The 18,777-nt window shown below is 44.3% G+C and overlaps 1 protein-coding gene across 1 annotated transcript; it reads left to right on the forward strand.

The window, feature by feature from the left end:
- The first annotated feature begins 859 nt into the window (after positions 1 to 859).
- On the forward strand, positions 860 to 14,617 carry POP4 (POP4 ribonuclease P/MRP subunit). Its single transcript, XM_084813056.1, has 7 exons — positions 860 to 944; positions 3,029 to 3,081; positions 4,364 to 4,584; positions 8,632 to 8,709; positions 10,015 to 10,076; positions 12,010 to 12,111; positions 13,156 to 14,617. The coding sequence occupies exons 1-7, from the start codon at positions 938 to 940 to the stop codon at positions 13,290 to 13,292; spliced, it is 660 nt and encodes a 219-aa protein (XP_084669182.1). The 5' UTR covers positions 860 to 937; the 3' UTR covers positions 13,293 to 14,617.
- Positions 14,618 to 18,777: the final 4,160 nt, after the last annotated feature.

Here is an 18,777-nt window from a genome sequence, read left to right on the forward strand (position 1 = left end):
ATTCTTAATCATTGACCATGCAGCCTGGGCTGATGGGAGTAGTCCAAAACATCTGGAGGGCACCAGGTTGGAGAACGTAAGAAACGCTCCCGAGCATCGGATCCCTTGCCAGTTCTTGCGCCCTTCACTCCAGCGACGACGCATGCGCCGACGTGTGTGCCTATCGAGAAAAGCATGGATGTAAAAAAACAAAAACAAAAGATAGTTAAGAGTTACGGCTCCGTTGTTTACAGACAGCATTTCCGAGTTATTTTCGACGCTGCTTTCCCCTTCCCCGCCCCCCTTGCTGACATTTCCGAGTTGTTTTCGACGCTGCTTCCCCTTCCCCGCCCCCTTGCCCGTAGGTAATAAAGTGGCTGCTGCCCTTTAGGAGGCAGCGCGATGGAGCTCTCCCTCACTCAGTTAACCTCTTTCGTGGGAAAGCTCTGATATAGGTGGAAGGAACCCCACACCCTACGCAACCTGCGCCGTCTGTCTTTTTGAGATCTTAAAACATTTTTAACGTGATGCAAATGCGTATTTTTAAATGTTTTAAAATGCAAACGTGATGCAAATGCACCACCCATTACTGTTTCCCAGTGAAGGGAGGGAGGCTGTGGCTGAGAGTGCTTTAATGACAGCCCTGCAATGTCGTGCAGTTTTATTATTCTCTATCTCTACGATGACGTCGCTGCCAAAAACGCATCTGCGCGTGCGTGGAAAAGGAGCTATCTTTTTTTTTTTTTTGTCTATGGTCCTGCTTCGAATTGGACGTATGCGCTTTGTTTTTATTGGTGGGTTTCCTGCTTCCGCCTCCCTCCCTCTGAGCCTATCAGCGAGCGGCGGCGGCGCGTGCGCATTTCATTCCGCGTGTGAGGGCGGGGAGAGCGTTTGGCTCCGCAGCGGCTGGTCCTGTCTTCGTGTCCTCTTCTGCAGGCAGGAGGGTTTGGCCGGCAAGATGGACCGTAAGTGTTTAGAGAGTGTTCGGATCTACTCCGGACCATTTACTCTCTACCTGTTCGTGTGGACGTAGTTCTTACCGTTTCACTCCGGATTAATCAATCCGGAGTCACTCTGGTTCTGGCCTCGCAGTCATTGAGGCTGCCCCATTCTACCTATTTGAGAAGTGGGGCGAAGGTACGATTTAGCGCACACCTGCTCCATGACTGCAGAGTAATTAAGCCCCATGGCTTTACTCCGGATCGATTGATGGAACCGGAGTGACGCTGGTACTGCTTGCACAGTCACAAAACAGTGGGAAAGGCGGGGCTAACTTTTATTTATTTATTTATTTATTTCATTTCTATACCGCCCAATAGCCGAAGCTGTCTGGGCGGTTCACAAAAATTAAAACCAAACAACACACAATAAAACAATTTAAAATATATAGAACATTAAAACCACAATATAACAATACAACCACAATAAAAACTTTTATTGTGTAACTTTGTAACTTTTGCCACGCTTCCACGCACATGCACGCGCGCGTGCACACTCAGCGCACACACACACTGATTGTGGGTACTGCAGAGTGGCTAAGGACTGCTAATCCGTGTCTGTCAGTCTTGTGAATGTAACGTTAAAGCAACAGATCCCTTCAAAGCGCAGAGTCGAGGCAAGCTGAGTGAGAGGACAATATTTTGGGAAGGGATAGAGGACCCAGAACAGTGCAGGACATGGAATAATGGGCTCAAGTTACAGGAAGCCAGATTCCGGCTGAACATCAGGAAAAATGTCCTGACTGTTCCAGCAATACAGTAATGGAACCAATTCCCTAGGGTGGTGGTGGGCTCTCCCACACTGGAGGCAATCAAGATGAAGCTGGACAGGGCTTGTCAGGGATGCTTTGACTTGGATTCCTGCATTGAGCAGGAAGTTGGACTCGATGGTCTTGTAAGCCCCTTCCAACCCTACTATTCTATGAGTCTATGACCCCCCCCCATAGATCTTTCCAGAGGGTGGGGGAAATAGATGCAAGTGCCCCCCCTTAAAAAAAACAAAAACACTTTAGTTCCCTGAAGTGTGTTGTGTAAATACAACAGGAGATTTCCTTTTTAAAAAATCCAGTTGGGTTTTGGTGGCTAAACATATGTGGTTTGGGCAACTTTATTTTCCTAAATCCATTGTATACTAGTGGTAAACTTTATTCTCCAAGTGCCGATCCTTATGTAGCCCAAATGACGTCACCCATACACAGGTATCAGCAGGCTTCGGAGACCCCCAAGGTTCGCAGAAGTATAAAAACGTTCAGAAAAAAATCTTAAGGTTGTGAAAGTTTAAAAAGAAACAACCCAATGAAGACTGAACATACTCAGGGACCACAGAACATTGAGTATCTGTTTTGTGGGGAGGAGGAATGGAAACCCTGGGAGGAAGGAGAATGAAATGGAATAGCCTAGAAAAGGATGTGGCTGGCTGGAACCCTGAACAGGAGGAGCACTCCTGTGCAAAAGTTGGAAAACCATCAAACAGTTGGGGAAAGGAGTGTGTCAGGGGAAGGGTTTGTAGCCATCTGGGGAATTAAGAGTCGGATCAGGACTCCAGGCAAGGCAGATTTGGCTCACAGGCCTGAAGTTCAAAACCCTGTTATTAGTGATAGTGATCTTGTATCTTGTGACCAGCAGCAAGTAACGTTCCATAATCACAGCAAGTTTTGTAAAAGGCTGATGTTGGCTCAAGCAGTAAGATTTGCACTTTGGGGGGATTTTTTAGCCTTCATGTGGCAACAAAAGACATACATTACTGTAAGGAGCTGGTTATGCTGAAAAACAGGTAACTTAAGATCTGCTGCAATCAAATAAAAGTTCAAGAACTGGACAGCGTTTGTCATAGTTTGGCATCAAGAATGTGGCATAAAGTGCAGGTTGGGGGCGGTATCTCATATGTAAATGGCTTGAATGTGTACACTAGTCTGTTTCTGTAACGATACCGTTTCATATTGCCCTTGCTTTTGACCACGAGGCCTGTGAACTTCCTGCTTGCAAAAGATGCACCCTCATTGAAACAGCATCCTATCTTTTGTGTGGAAACCTCTCGCTTTGTCTTCCAGGTGTATTATATAGACCGCTGCCTCATCAAACAGCAACTCTCCTTAACATCCAGGTACTTCTGTTTGTTGGAACATAATATATGAAAGCAATAGATGAATGTGAATTGAAAATGCTTCTTCAGTGTGTGCTTGTTAGCGGAGGGTATAGAATGAACGGGGGTGGTGAGTATGTATTAAAACAAAGTAGTAACAGCAGGATCCTATACCTGTCTGCTTGTGTATTCAGTGAGGTAAATGGGTATAGGATTGAGCAAAGACCTGACCATAACCCTGCTGGATCAAACCTAATGCCTTAGCCCTGCATGCTGTTTCCCTCTCAGTTCCTGATCACACCGAGACTGATTGTTTGGATGTGTACCCCGCCTTTCTACCAAGAAAAATGGCGCTCAAGGCGCTTACAGTCACAAATAAAACTTGATAATAACATGGACTTCTAAAATAACCCCCTTTTTCCAGATGTTTTTGAGCTAAATGTGCTAAGGTGTATGCAAGGAACCTGCCGACGCAGGGATGGAACTTGTGTGCCCCCAAATTTATTGGGCCACCTAGTCATCAGGAACATAAGAAGCCGTCTTAGAGCGAGTCAGACCCTGGGTCCATCTAGCCCAGTATTGTCGACACTGACTGGCAGCGGCTCTCCAGGGTTTCAGGCAGGAGTTTTTCCAGCCTTACCTGGAGATGGCAGGGATCGAACCAGGGACTTTCTGCATGCCAAGCAGGTGCTCTACCATTGAGCCATGCCCCCTCATTTTGTAGCATTGGAAACACTTGAATGTTTGTTTGCAATTCTACAGGAACAAGTGAGACGGGCAACAAAATGTTGTGGCGTTGAGTTCTCTTGTTCAGGGTGCCAGCCAGCTAGCCATGCCCTTTTCCAGGATACTCCATTCCCCCTCCCCAATTTTTTATTTCCTCCCCCAACAGTAACTTCACATTCTGTGCCCGTTGAGTATGGTCAACGATACTCAATGAGGTGTATGTCCGTCTTTTAGGGTATTTTTTCTAAATATGTTCAGCACTGCTGCAAAGCTTGGAGTTCCCTCAAGCCTGTCCATACCTCCCTCTTGTACGTGGGTTGGTGCTGTTTTTGGCTATGTAAGGATTGGCACACAGAGAATTGAAGTTTGGACGTGTGTGTATGTTGAATGAATGGTGGGTGTTCAGGGCAAAAATAGAATAATATGGAAAAGTACATAGCTAAAGTACACAGGTTAGAAATGATGGCTGGTGTCTCCAATGTCAAGCTTTTTAAATTACCCAAAATACAGGATGCAAGGATATTTTGGTGCTAACCCTTGATTTAGCATTAATGACTCTAGGAACCCATTTTTGCAGCCCCAAGGATCAAAGGAGGCAGAGGCCTTTGTAAAAGCATTTTTGAAGCGTAGCATGCCCGAGAAGAGCGATGAAGCTATCCAAGATCACTTAACCCGAAAGGCTGTTGTCCTTGAACACTTCCACAAGAAGAGGAAACGGCAGAAGAAGAAAAAGAAAGGATTCTCTGCCAAGCAGAGGAGGGAGATGCGCCTTTTTGAGATTAAACCAGAACAGCAAAAGTAAGGGTGCAGCATTTGTCCCATTTGATTTCACAAATGAAGGGCCAAGAAAAAATTGGAAAAATGTTGGGCACGGTGCGGGAGGGTGTTCCTGGCCTTCATGTGTCTGATGTGCCTTCTGCATTAACTTTTGATTTAAAATATTTTCCAGAATAGCCAGTAGTTATTTCTAATAGCCAAAAAGTATTTCAGCCGAAATATTTGACAATAGAGAGTAAAATTAAAGCACACTTAGGGCGCAATCCTATGCATGTTCAGACAGAAAGAAGTCCTACAACTCCCAGCATTCCCTGGGGAGTGTTGGGCAGTTAGGCCTTTTTTCTGTCTAAACATGTATAGGATTGGGCCCTTAATGTGGTTTATATATAGTAATCAGCAAATGCAGAGTTTTGCCTGGAAGCTTTTTTTATTGGCATACTTATGAATATTTCGAGGCATGACCGTTCAATAGCACAGGCTTCCCTTATGTTGTTTAAAGTTTAAAGGGGGCTAGAATGACAGCACTGAAACTACTGACATGCTAATATTAGCATGCTAAAAGAGCAGTACGTTTATATTTTTTAAAATTTAAAAAGTTGTACATAAGTTAAAACAGACACTCCAGTACATTTGTATTTGTTACACAATGCACGCCCTAGAGAGAGCTAGTTACAACTTTGAAACTGCCCAGCTTGAGTGCTGTTGTATCCATTCCATTATGAAATAATTTTATAAAGCAGTGCACTTCTGGAAATGAGGGGAAGAAAAATGCCCATGGAAAAATGAAACAGTGGAATGTTTTTCTGTGGAAAAGTCTTTCCCTGGCATCACCGAACACAGGAACTGTACAATCTTGTTTGTCAAGTGTGGTGTAGTGGGTTGGCATAGGATCTGGGAGACCCGGATTCAGATCCCCACTCAGCCATAAAGTTTACTGGATGATTTTGGGCTGGTCACTATCTCTTAGCCTAACCTCCTTTGCAGGGTTATTGTGAGGATAAAAGGTGGGCAGGGACACTCTGTTACTACCTTGAGCTCCTTGGAGGAAACACAGAATCTAAATGTGCTGCGTTTCTTGCTTCGGGCTGCTTCATGAAGCCAAAAGAGGAGAGATCTTATTTTTTAAATGTTTTGGGTTGGCAATCCTGTGACTGGTTCACATTCTCGTGTCTATCACAATAACTACAATATCAAGTGACGTGAGTGGATGATCCATCATGGATCTAATGCCTCTGAGAACTTTGTAGCAGCCTCATAATACTATTGTGTCTGGTCTGTTTTGTTTGTTTTGCCTTTGTTTGTTTTTATTCCCTTGTAAACCATTTCAGGATTTGTTTCAAAGGAGAAGCGGTATATAAATATTGTTAATAATACCAATAATTTCCAGAATGCCTAGTGTCCCTTCTGATGCAATGCTTCTCAATTCCATTATTCATTTCACACATACAACGGCTGGTCCTGTAGCGTTGGGAATTTGGGAGTCGTGCACATATGTTTCCCCAAGCCCCTGGTCATTCTTCCTGAAGCTTCCTGAACTTAACAGCAGCCTTGTCTTTAAACACTTGCCTGGTTGCTGATGACTAGAAATTTCATGCAATTCCTGGTCATCAGCATCCTGTCTCCACAGGTTGGTGGAGATTGGACGGAGTGATGTATCCCCCCTCTGCACCCAGCGTAGAAACGAAGCGGGCTGCTGCAGGAGGAACTGGTCTCACTGGCCCGCTTCTGCCAGCCCACAGCTGGCTAATAAAAAACGGTTTGCAAGCTAATCACTTTAGTGGGCTTATTTACAAGGCTGGTTATCACACAGTACTTAAGCTCTGATAGCCCCAGCCACTGTTCTGTCCCTCCAGTTGAGGGACCTCAGGATCCTGGCAAAAAAAATAAGTCGATCATGCAACCTTGGTGTCTGCCTGCCCAACTCTGTATAAGACTGCATCCCAGAATATTCCAAATGCTAGATTGCTCATTTAAAATAATTTTGGAATGGTGTTTGGCCACTAGAGGGCAACTTGTGACCTTTTTATTCAAAGGTATCTTGTCTAAAAGGGGTGAGAACATTTGCTTTGTCTTAAATAACTTAAAGTGGTCTCAGCACTGTAGAGCTCCTGTGAAGGGCTCACATGCCTGTGATCTGATAGACAGGATGACTCTTTGGTGTCAGGCAATGAACAGAGAAGTATTCTGCACAGACCAGTGCTTAGAACTAGTTTCCAAGCATCCTAGCAGGTAATAATTGCAGGTCGTTGTGTTGATCCGGTAGGAAAAAAATCAAGGAGGAGCAGTAGCATAATACCATTATTAGGATCGAGTTAAAATGTCATGAAGCAGTGACTTGATTAGTTTGTGACATTTTAACTGGCCCTATTACAGTACAGTGCTGCTGTTCTTAGTTTCCTATCATGTGCCTTCAGAGCTAATGACATTAATGTGCTGGGAATTGTAGGATTTTTTTCTGCCCAAACATGCATAGGATTGCTCCCTAAGTTAGTTTAAACCAACGCTAGCACAGCACTTTAGCACTTGCTAGGCAAAGGGAAAAGCAGCAATTTGCCACTGAATTTTGACAGCACAGTTTGCCACCTAATTTCAGCAGCAAATTGCTACTTTTCCCCTTTGCCTAGCAAGCTGTAGTGATGTTGGTCTGGTGCTGGTTTATGCTAACACTGTGACGGTATTGGATGCTGCCTTTGTGTCTGCAGTCTAAAAATTTAGGACATTCTGATGCCATAGGGGGAAAGTGTATGTTGCCCTTGTATTTTCAGGCAGGGGGCTGTAGAATTTCAAAAAAAGATTCAAACTGCCCCGTGCTAGAATGTGACTGAGTTGTTTGTACAGGCCTGCATGCCTTTCGTAACCTACTTTGAGGGGAAGCTTGGCATTCAGTATTCTGTGCAAAGGGGTTCTCTGTGGAATGTGATACTTCCACAGAAGTTGCTCAAGCCTGTGGGAAAAAATTACATGCCCGTCTGCCCATATATGTTTGTCTTAGGCCTAACCTGTACATGCCGTAAAATGAGGTGATAGGATTATGAGGCAGAAGAGTGGATTGTACCACTTCAGACTTGCAGGGAGTGAAATTTCATTTTTTAAATGTTTCTCCCACATGAAAAACACTTTGCAAGTAGAAAGCTAGGACAAGAAAGAGTGGGCTGAACTAGAACTTTTTATTCTGATGTGCTGCTTTTTTGCTTGCAAGGAGTTTTGTTTTGTTTTTTTAACATGGGAGTCATTCAGTAAGGGCTACACTTGGAAGTGGTATGGTCTGTCTACCCCTCATTCTACAACATATGTAGGCCCAACCTCAGTCATATGTGGATTGAAATAAAAGACCAACCAACTCTTGTAGTGGTTGCCTGGAGGAGATATTCACCACAGGAGACCAGACAAGTGTATACCATTCCGGAATACAGATGTTTTTAGGTGGACTCCACAGAGCTGTGCCCACAACAACCCATGGTTCAGTGACAACCCACACTGAGTGTGGGTTGTTGTATTGTTTGAACCCAGTCATTGGGCTTGTTCACACGATTTTAATTCCTGTTGTGTGCTGGGCACCATTTCCGAATTACCTGCCTGGATGCAGCTTATGTTGTCTGAACCTGGGCGGCATGGCTTGTTTTAGGGGGAAACAACCCTCAAATAAGCCATGGCCTGTTGTAAGGTTATTTGACAGTTGTTTCCCCCTCAAACAAGCCACGCCACCCAGGTTCGGATGACACAACAAGCCTCACCCAGGCAGGTAATTAGGGAAATGGTGCCCAGTATGCACCTGGGATTAAAACAAGCCACCATGGCTTATTTGAACCACAGTGGCTTGTTTTGATCATGTGGACCAGGTCACTGACTTCCGTCAGGAGCTCTCACTTTTACCTGGGGGTTAGGGAAAGGCCTGAACATTGCCTATACAAACAATGAGATGGATCACTCTTGGATTTTATATTTATTTTTATCTCTGTGCCAATAACATTCTATTAATAGGAGGAAAATGTTTCTAATCCTAAACAATGTAGATGCTTTGAAATATTGCTGCTCCTGGAAAATAAAAATCTTGTGTTTGTTTTGCAGGTATGAAATATTTGTACCATTGCATGAACTGTGGAAACAGTACATCAGGGACCTCTGCAATGGACTCAGGCCTGACGCGTAAGTTTATTCGACTTAACTAATTGTCACATCACTTTTTGCAAATACAGTGGTGATAGAGGCCATTTCTCAGAAAGTCGGGGTATTGCTCCCAAGTGGAAAGTCTTCTGTTAGAACCAAATGGAATTGGCTTTCCAGGACTGTACCACTTCAGATTGTGGGTTGGTGATTGTGGGTGTGAGTACTTCCCTGTGTCAAATTCCCTAGATGTGGAATAATGGCATGATAGGGAGAGGGGTTTATATGCAGGGATTTATTTATTTTTTATATGGGAGACCATTCAGATTGGGCATCTCTTGCCTATAGTCTGAAATGGTACAACCCTGGAATACCTGTCCCTCATTATTTTTCTCAACATTCCCTTTACCTCTAAAAGCCTATGTTTGGGGGCTAATGCAGAAGTTACCAAGTGAACCTGTCTTGTGCTTGACCTTTGTATAGCACATAGTAAATGTTAGGTGCTTTATAAATGATGATGAGGATAAAGGTAAACTATGAAGGCATTACATTCTCCTAGAGGTCAAGGCATAAAGGGGTATAGCTGGAATTTGAGGAGAATGTGAGTGTACTGATCTGCATCCCCAGTATGGTATAGGAATTATTAGAAATTGTAAGTATTAGCTCTTCTTTGATGACCCCTAGACAGCCATCCATAAGCTTTGTTGAGTAGAAGTATCTGTGAGTTAAAATAATAAACATATAGAATCCTGTATAGATGCTTGAAGCATGTGATTTAGGGTGCAGTCCTATCGATTGCACCCTCGCTGCTTGGAAGCCCCAAACGCGGAAGCTTCTGAGTTTCCTACGCCCTGCTGGGCTGAAGCCAGTAGGGCGGGAGGAGCAGCTGAAGTGATCTTCACCTCCCCATCCTCTGTCTGTCCTGATTTTCACCAGGCAGGCTTTTCAGCTCGTCTAGCAAGGGCACTTCAGAGGGGGAGGGAAGGGGGCTGGGGGAGGCTCAGGATACCTCATATCCTGGTCACTCCGGTCTCTTCCTCTCCCCGCCCACTGGAATGCCCCCTTTCCTCCTCCTCTGAGGTTGCTTTTCTGACCTCTGAGAGACAGCCGGCATGGTTCTTTCCACACTGGCTGCGAGGGGGAGGGGCCTGGGGGTGGATCTCCAACTCCCCCTTCTGACTCAAAGGGTTTTCTGAGTCTTCCCTTGGTCCCTGGGATGTTTACCAAGGGACCACAGGATTGCTCTTTAATCTGTCTTCAAAGCGTTGTCTTGACATGTCAATTTCAATTTTTTTAATCCTTTTAAAGATATTAATATATATGTGTGTATCTGTGTGTTTTTATTAGACAGCCACAGATGATTCAGACCAAATTGCTAAAAGCTGATTTTCACGGCGCTCTTGTTACAGGTATACTTGCTCTTCTCCTGTGCGTGGTCACTTTTTATTTAAACTCACCCCATCCCAAAGATTGAAAGTAGAGTGTTGCCGGATTAATTAAGTCTTAGCTGATTGTATGAATTTTCGCTGATCGGCTAGGCAAATGACTGATCGACAAAACTGGGAGAAGTTTGCATATGAGAAACAAACAGGAAAAGTATGCTTTCTTTTTAGATGTGTGCATGTCTCACAACAGCCATTCCCTCTTTTCTCACACACAGGAGAGAAAGCCTCCTTCTAATGTGGCACTTCCCATCTGTAGTTTTTATAAGTTCTTGTAGTAAAAGAATTAATCTGCTACGCAGTTAATCGGAGGCACCGGTTTAGCCAATCGATGTCACAATTCGGATGTAGCTATTTCAGGCCTATAAGCCCTGTGCCTGCCTGCCTCCCTTCCTCCTCTGGCTTCTGAGCTTATACACTGTTTTTTAAATGACACTTTCTCATTTTTTATTTTATTTTATTTATTACATTTATATACTGCCCAACAGCCAAAGCTCTCTGGGCAGTTTACAAAGATTAAAACATTTAAAAATACAGTATACAAATTTTAAAAGCCAATTCCATAAAAAATACACGAACAGAACAATATACAAGAACATATATCTAAAACAACTTCAACAAGCAATCTCAAAGCAGACAACCATAACCATATGCCATTCCAGGATCAGTTAAACTTATCATATGCTGCCAGATGCCTGGGAGAAGAGAAAGGTCTTAACCTGGCGCCAAAAAGATAACAATGTTGGTGCCAGGCAGGCCTCATCGGGGAGATCATTCCATAATTTGGGGGCCACCACCAAGAAGGCCCTCTCCCTTGTTGCCATCTTCTGAGCTTCCCTCGGAGTAGGCAGCCAGAGGAGGGCCTTAGATGTTGAGCGTAGTGTACGGGTAGGTTCGTGTCGGGAGAGGTGCTCCATCAGGTATCGTAACACCTAAACTGGAAACTGATGTAAGCACAGTGCTAAGATCTAAAACCCACTAATGGCATTTTTTAAATGGAAAGATTCTGGGCAGTATCCAACAGCATCATTCCATTTTTTAAATGGAAAGATTCTGGGCAGTATCCAACAGCGTCATTCTGCAAACTCAGACCATGCTAGCGAATCTCAGCTGAATCTTTCCATTGTGCAAATGCTTGCGCATTACGCTTGAGCAACCATAACTTTAGTTGGATTCTCTTCTCACGCATAGTTCGGAACCTTGCTTCCACTAGCGTGACATCATTTGCATTAGTAGAGTGACGCAGTTGGATACTGACCTACCTTGGAAATTTAAAAAGGCCTTCACTTGGCACTGAAAAGACCACAACATACGTGCCAGGCGAGCCTCGTTGGGAAGGGCATTCCACAATTAGGGTGCTGCCTAGGGACGTCCGGATTTTATGAAATCCATCCTGTGTTTGTTTCATGGATTGCTCGGTGTCATTCATTCCAGCATCGGTTCACAGACGGATTTGAATTTTTTTCCGTTAAGCGGAAAAATACGCAGATAATTCTGTAAGAGGGTTTGCGGCGATTTACGTAATTTATGTTAGTACGTAACATTTAGCATATTGTCCCCCATTCCATTCAACTTTTCTGCACATATGTTTCCCAGGATGGCATATGTCCCCACAGAAACATGCGCATTTTCCTACAAATAAATTTGCGTAAATTTTGGGAAAGTTAAAAAAAAATGATCCAAAAGTCCACAGATTCTGCGTGGCCAGAGGAGGCCAGTCCGCAGCAGATTCCACAGATCGGGTTCTTAGAAATCTGAACTCATTTTAGTCCGTCTTGAATTTCTCCAGCATCCCTAGTGCCACCATGCAAGCATGCAATTGTGTTCTACCCAGCCAGGTAGATTAATGCGAAAACTGAATGCCTGGCATTAATTATCTCTGTGTTTTTTCTTTTTATAGTGACTAAATCCAAATGTCCCTCCTACATTGGTATCACAGGCATCATTGTGCAGGAACTGAAACACGTTTTCAAAATTATCACAAAAGAAGACAAGCTGAAAGGTATGCATGGGACACATCTCATTCTCGCTTGTTTCATTCTTAGGTCACATTGAATCGCCCAAGGAATCATGCCTCCTTTCCCAGGGATGGCTGTTGAACTTGTTTAACCCTGTAAGCGTTCACAAAGGGTGCTGAGTTAAGGTTTTTATTAAAAAAAATGAAATCAGTAGATAGCAATTTAAATGATGTGCTTATCCATATGCATGGTTCCAAGACCAGGGTACCACAGTACCTAGAGTAGACCAAGGAGTTGCACCCGAAGGGAACTTCTGGATGCAACCCAAGGTTTAATACTGCCTGATGTCCTGAGAGGCCCAACAGGATTGAGAACGTTGTTGAACATTCCTTGCACTCCTGCGATTCTGCCTTTGCCTCTCTGTTTCCTCTTGATGGGGCAGTGGCCATTATGGCTGTCATTGGCTTATGTGCTCTGATTTCAGGAGTCTTCTCAGTCTGGGCTTGCAGCTGTTTAGTGTGTAAGGGGTTTCGAAGTCTGAGCAGCCTGTGAAATTGAGCCCTAAACTCTGTGGGCTTTTGGTTCAGGGACCTTAGAGCCTTCCAATGAAAAAAAGACTGTACTCTTAAATATATTACTTGGAAGAATTGTGGGATTGCCTATAACTAAGTCCCTTAACTTAAGTCCCTACTGCAATATATGCCCAACTATGTGTGATGAAAATAATCGCATATTCTTCCCATCTTTACTGGTGCCTCTATGTCTCTCCCTGCCTTCTGTTGCTTGTGTTTTATTTCTTGACTGTAAGCCCCTTGGGGCAGGGAGCAGTCCTCTCATTCTTTGTAAAGCATCATGTACAAGGAAGGTGCTATATAAATAATATTTCCTCACAAAACTTTGTGGGTTGGATCCAAATTTAATCATACTTAGAGTTGACCCACTGAAACCAATGGGGGAAGTTAGTCATGACTCACTTGAGTCCCACTGATTTCAATGGGTCTGTGCGAAATATGACTAAGTCTGGATCCAACCCATTATATATTTTAATAAGCAGCTGTTATGTTGTTTCTTCTTGGCTTCTCTTTCAGTTATTCCGAAGTTGAACAATGTCTTCAGCATGGAGATTGATGGCTTTATATCCTATATCTACGGTAGCAAGATCCAGTTCCGCGCCAGTGAGCGCTCCGCAAAGAAGTTCAAAGGAAGAGGAACAATGGATCTTTAGCTTTTCTAGAAATTCAGAAAGTGATGTGTTCTTTCCAAGGGATGGAGCGTATTGATAGCAACACAGAAGCTGAGAATTCAAACAGGGTTGTGCATACCAGAAGAAATATCTATGCCATGTTAGACAGATATGTGACGCTCCTAGCAAACATGAACGCTTCTGTGTCTTTCAAACTTTGGCTTTGATATCTTGTAAATTACTCCTTTTTATCAATTTTGTTAAACTTGTTAAATAAAATTATTCCTTTCTTTCTAGAGTAATGTTGGCCGGTCTTAACTGTTTTCAAAATCTCTGGGTCATTAAGATTAAGCATTTCAGAGTAGTAAAATGTCTTCTAATTGCATATTCATATGACTATCTCACAGACTTCTCTAGGTAGCAACAAATCAGAAGTCTTTACAATAGGAAAGCAGGATTTCATGACTCTGGCTTGTTGTGGGAGAGACAAGCCAGAATTCCCAGTAAGTCAGAATTATTTTTTAAAAAACATCCCATTTACCATGGTGTGCAAACTGGACCAATAATGTCAATAAAGCAGCTAGGGACAACTCTATATTGATGGCTGGTGGCTTTGTTTGGTATTCTTTTCCATCATTACTAACAAAGCTGTAGTCTCTTCTCAGGGGATACTGGTGAGGCAGTACCCTCCAGTTCTACCTACTGGACATGTGGACCTGGTAACAGTGCTGCACGTGCTGGTAACCTCTAGGCTTGATTTCCATTATGCGCTGTACTTGGGGCTGCCTGTATAGTTTGGAAACTCCGACTGGTACAAAATATAGCAGCCAGGTTGGTTTCTGGGACATCCCATGGAGACCATATTCCCCCCGTTTTGAAATCTTTACACTGACTGCCAGTTTGTTTCCAGGCAAAATATAAAGTGCTGGTTCTTACCTTTAATGGTCTAGGCCCAAGGTACCTCAGGGAGCACCTCCTCCCCTATGGCCCAGTCCACCACATAAAGTCCTTTGAGGGTTATCTGCTGCAGCCGCCTAATGTGAGACTGGCAGCCACACGCAAGAGGACCTTTTCTTTTGCCACCCTTCAGCCGTGGAATGACCTGCCCGTTGAAGTGCGCCTGCTGACCTCTTTAAAGGTTTTTAAGCGGGGAATTAAAGACTCTGTTATTCCGGCAGGCCTTCCCTTTTTAAAATCCTTATTTCTCTTTGCTGACTGTTATACACCGTTTCTAGGCTGTATTGTATTTGTTTGTTTTTTGTGTCTGTAATTTTGTTTTTAACTCTGTATGCTGCCTAGAGTATTTTGTATATAGGTGGGTTATAAATTGAATAAATAACAATGCGTAACTGTAGCTCTGTGCAATACGCTTGCCTGAGGCCTTCCCTTAGCTCGGGGTGATGCCACTAATGCTGACTGAGCAAAAGATGTCCAGTACCAAAATGGCAGGTCACCTGTTTAAAAAAGAGCTGCTAAGACTACATAAGAAGAGCCCTGCTGAATCAGACCAAAAGCCTAACCAGTCCAGTAACCTGTTTCCCACAGCGGCCAGCCGGATGCCATGTTCGGAGGCATGCTGCCTCTGATCCTGGTGAAAGCAGAGAGCCATCGTGACCAGCCGCTGTTGATAGCCTTATCCTCTCTGACTTTGTCTAATCATAATCAGTGGTGCAGTGGTGAGGTCTGAAGTTCAGGCATTCATCATGACAGTCCTTATAGCCGCACCCCCAAGGAGCATCCAAAAATGCAGCCAGCTGTTGTGGATCCATATCAACAAACCAGTTCCGGCAGTTTTCATCTGCTAGGTCTTCTGTAAAGCTACTGGGTCTCAATTGCCCATTCAAGACCAGGCCACCCCAAAATACTTCGCATTACAACAAGGAAAAATATATTGTTGCTGGGAAATTTCATCTCCCCACCGCCCCTGCTACTGTGAGAATTGCAGCTAAGTTCAGAGAGAACAGGCAAGTCTGAGGGGGGTAGCAGATGAATCAGTGTCCCTGCCCAATGTGTGTGTCTTTTGCACCAGGCTCCAGTTGGTTGATCTTGGGGTTCCAGTAAAAAAAAAAGATCCTTCGAGGTGCACATCTGCCTGCTCCTTATGTAAAGCACAGGAGATCTCCCCCACCCTTGCCCACATGGATTCTTGTGACACATCAGAAGCTTAGACACTTATCATGGCATACGCTTTCACTTTACTAGTCCACAAAAAGGTCTGCCACAGTAAACCTGTAAGCCATTAAGGTGCCACAAGGGTAGTACTCTGGGATGTCCTCTTAGCCGTTTCTTTTTTCCTCCTAGTGTGGGTTAGTTCCAGTAGGGCAGAATCCTTAGGAATAAAAAAAAATTGAGAAAGCAGTTTTGCAAGAAAAGGGGGCTAGCGGGGGGTTCAGTTCCCCCTGCTGATCCACACAGCACTTTAAATTGCATATTCTCTCTCTCTCTCTCTCTCTCTCTCTCTCTCTCTCTCTCTTTTTCTGCTGTATAGGATTTTGGTGGCAGCCTGCACTGCTTAGAGCTCATTCCTTAACTAGACTTTGAAAATTATGCATTTAGTAGGCAGTTCTCTCGATTTAAGAGTAAGATTCAGAAGAGCAGTGTTCAGTTGTCTGTACTGCTTTGTAATAAAGCTGGAGGGGTGGTGTTTGACGTACTAGGATTGTGTGCAAAACTGCATGAATTATTGTGATGGTTCTGGGTTTTTGAATGCTCACCTGGGAAGGAATGGTATTGTTTGCATTTTTTCCTTCTCCAGTTTCTGAAAAAAGGCTCTTTTTTTCACAGTTTAATGGGCAGGTGTTTACCGCTGAATGCATCAACAACTGCAAAAAAAAAAAGATTATGTAAATGTAGCCCATCTTCTAAGGCTATAGAGTGCCTCCCACGTGTTTTAGAGGGCACTCTGTTGAACCATATGAACTCCTATGCCTGTCTTCAAATTGAGATGGAAAATAACTCTTTTGATACTCTTATAAGCAACATCAGTCCCGAGCTTTGTAATGCAAAGTTTCTTCCATTGTTTTCTCTTGGTGGTGAGGAAAGGGAGGGAGTGGCCCTCGTTCCAAGCACAATTCTCAAGAGTAAATGTGTGTCTCAAAGATTAACTATACCGAAATTACACTGACATTGAAATGAATGAGAATAACAGGGAGTTCAGTGGGATAGGATTATACACAAGGACAAACCTGAGCACGTAATTTCTTTGCAACAAGAATGCCCCATGCATAAAACATTTTTCAGAGCTCCCCACCTTAAAATAGGCCAGAGCCCCCATATATCCTAAAGGGATAGGAGGACCGGCGTGGTGCTAAAATTCATCGTATTTTTGATCTGCAAAATGCTTGGCTTTCGTTACTGTTTGTACTTGGCAGCCTCCAGGTATAGCACAACATAAATAGAGCCCTGCTGGATCAGATCAAAGGCCTGTCTGTCTCATTCAGCACCATCTTTCCCCAGTGGCCAACTATATGCCTATGAGAAGCCCACAAGCAGGGCTTGAGGACAATGGTGTCCTGCTGTTTCCCAGAAACATTCAGAGGCATACTGCCTCTGATACTGGAGATAATATATAGACTAGAGCTGTGCGCAAATGGCCTCTTGAAAATCTCCACCTTGTGAGCAGAGAAGTTTGGGAGACAATTTCACCAAATTTCTCCAGCCGGAGGAGAAATTCACAGTTTCTCCCAGGTACGGCACCCCTTTGGCAGGGCTCGTAGCACAGCTTCTTTCTTTTTGGTAAGGACTTTGGGGGGTTTCATGCTGCAACAGCATCAACTGTCTTGTTAGGCTGGCCTCCAGTTTGTTAGGGATGTCGGAGAATTTCTCCACGAATCTCCGGGAGGCCGAATGCCAACGCATTTGGCCCCCCGAAATTGGTGGGGAAATTCTCCGACACCCCCCCGGGGCCCCCCCGGGGATGGAACTTACCTCATGCGAATGTCCCTCTCAGCGGCGGGTCCTGGCAGCGTGGCGGGGGCGGCGGCCGGTCTTCCGACCGGCTGCCGCCACCGCCATTTCCCAGTAAAGTAAAAAAAAGAAAACAAAACGTGATAGGCTACGTAACGATTTATGTAGCCTATCACGGCTAGATTTTCAAAGTCAGCCGTGATAGGCTACGTAAATCTTTACGTAGCCTATCACGGCTAGATTTTCAAAGTCAGCCGTGATAGGCTACGTAAATCTTTACGTAGCCTATCACGGCTGACTCTGAAAAAAAAAAAGAAAAAAGCGCGTATGCCGCCATTTGCGTACATGCTTTTTTTTTTTTCAAAGTCAGCCGTGATAGGCTACGTAAAGATTTACATAGCCTATCACGGCTGACTTTGAAAATCTAGCCGTGATAGGCTACATAAATCATTACATAGCCTATCACGTTTGTTTTTTTTTTTACAATTTACTTTTTTATTTCGTGGCCGGGGAGACGGGGCGCTCCCCCCCGGCCAGAATTTCGGCGGGGAAGGATGGGGCGCCTCCCCCTGGCCTGTATTTCACCTGGGAGGGGCGGGGCACCTCCCCCCCGCCAAGAATTTTTGGGGGAGAAACGGAGCGCCTCCCCCCCCACCGAAAACAGCTGCGGGACCAGGTAAGGGACTTTTGTCCATCCTTAGTTTGCATCCACTGCAATGCAGGTGGGGGTAGTGTTGTGTCCCGCTCCAGGGATGAGGTGGAGTTAGCGCTCTGCCAAAATCTGTCCTCCAATTTCCTGGGAGTTTTCTCCCCCCATGATTGTTCTGCCTCATTCAGGACGTTTGATCATTTATTTTTTTAGCTTACCTAATCACAGCTAGCCTCCCCGGCTTCCTGCACATCCTGATCTGAAAAAGCCTCATGGGAGGAATTACTTCATTGTTGGAGCTTAAACTGGCCTTTAATAGAAGTGCAGGAAGCGGAGAGCCTCCGGGCTGCCAGAGAGAAGATTCTACAGTGACAAACAGGACACTCGTGCTCACTCCTCGGCCACCTCCTAAGTATGTTAAGCCCAAGACACCCAAACCCAACTCGTGAGAATTTCTCTGCAATTTCTTCACTGTTGACTTTCTTTTAGAAAGCAATTTCTCTCCTATCAAATTGAATAAGAATGGTCAAAAAAAATGTGGGAGAAATTTTTGGAACCACACTAATGCAGACAAGAAAATAAGAGCTGTGCTGGATCAGACTTAAAGGCCTACCCAGTCTGGCATGTTGTTACCACAACAGCCAGCCAGATGCCCTAATGGGAAGCCCACAAACAGGACATGAGCGCCATAGCACCTTCCCACTCGTATTCCCAGCAAACGATACTGGGATGTATGCTGCCTTAGACATGAGGTAATACATAGCCGCCATGACTAGTAGCAATTGATAATCTTATCCTCCATGAACCTGTGTGATCCCCTTTTCAAGTTGTCTCAACTGGTGGCTGTCCAACTTGAGGAAGTGAGTTCTAGTTTAACCATGCACCATGTGAAAAAATTCCTAAACTCATATATCAACAATTCAGTTTAAGTGCAATTCCATTCATAGAGATACCAATGATCAAATAATTCAT

The sequence above is a fragment of the Heloderma suspectum genome, chromosome 8 (genome assembly GCF_057233095.1).
Source record: "Heloderma suspectum isolate Gila_16-S chromosome 8, 16-S_ref, whole genome shotgun sequence".
Lineage (NCBI taxonomy): Eukaryota > Metazoa > Chordata > Lepidosauria > Squamata > Helodermatidae > Heloderma > Heloderma suspectum.

Excerpts from the sequence above, each read along its gene's own strand:
- POP4 (XM_084813056.1), top strand. Across the intron at positions 3,082-4,363 it reads CAACTCTCCTTAACATCCAG|CCCCAAGGATCAAAGGAGGC; the intron begins GTACTTCTGTTT and ends CCATTTTTGCAG. Across the intron at positions 12,112-13,155 it reads AAAAGAAGACAAGCTGAAAG|TTATTCCGAAGTTGAACAAT; the intron begins GTATGCATGGGA and ends CTTCTCTTTCAG.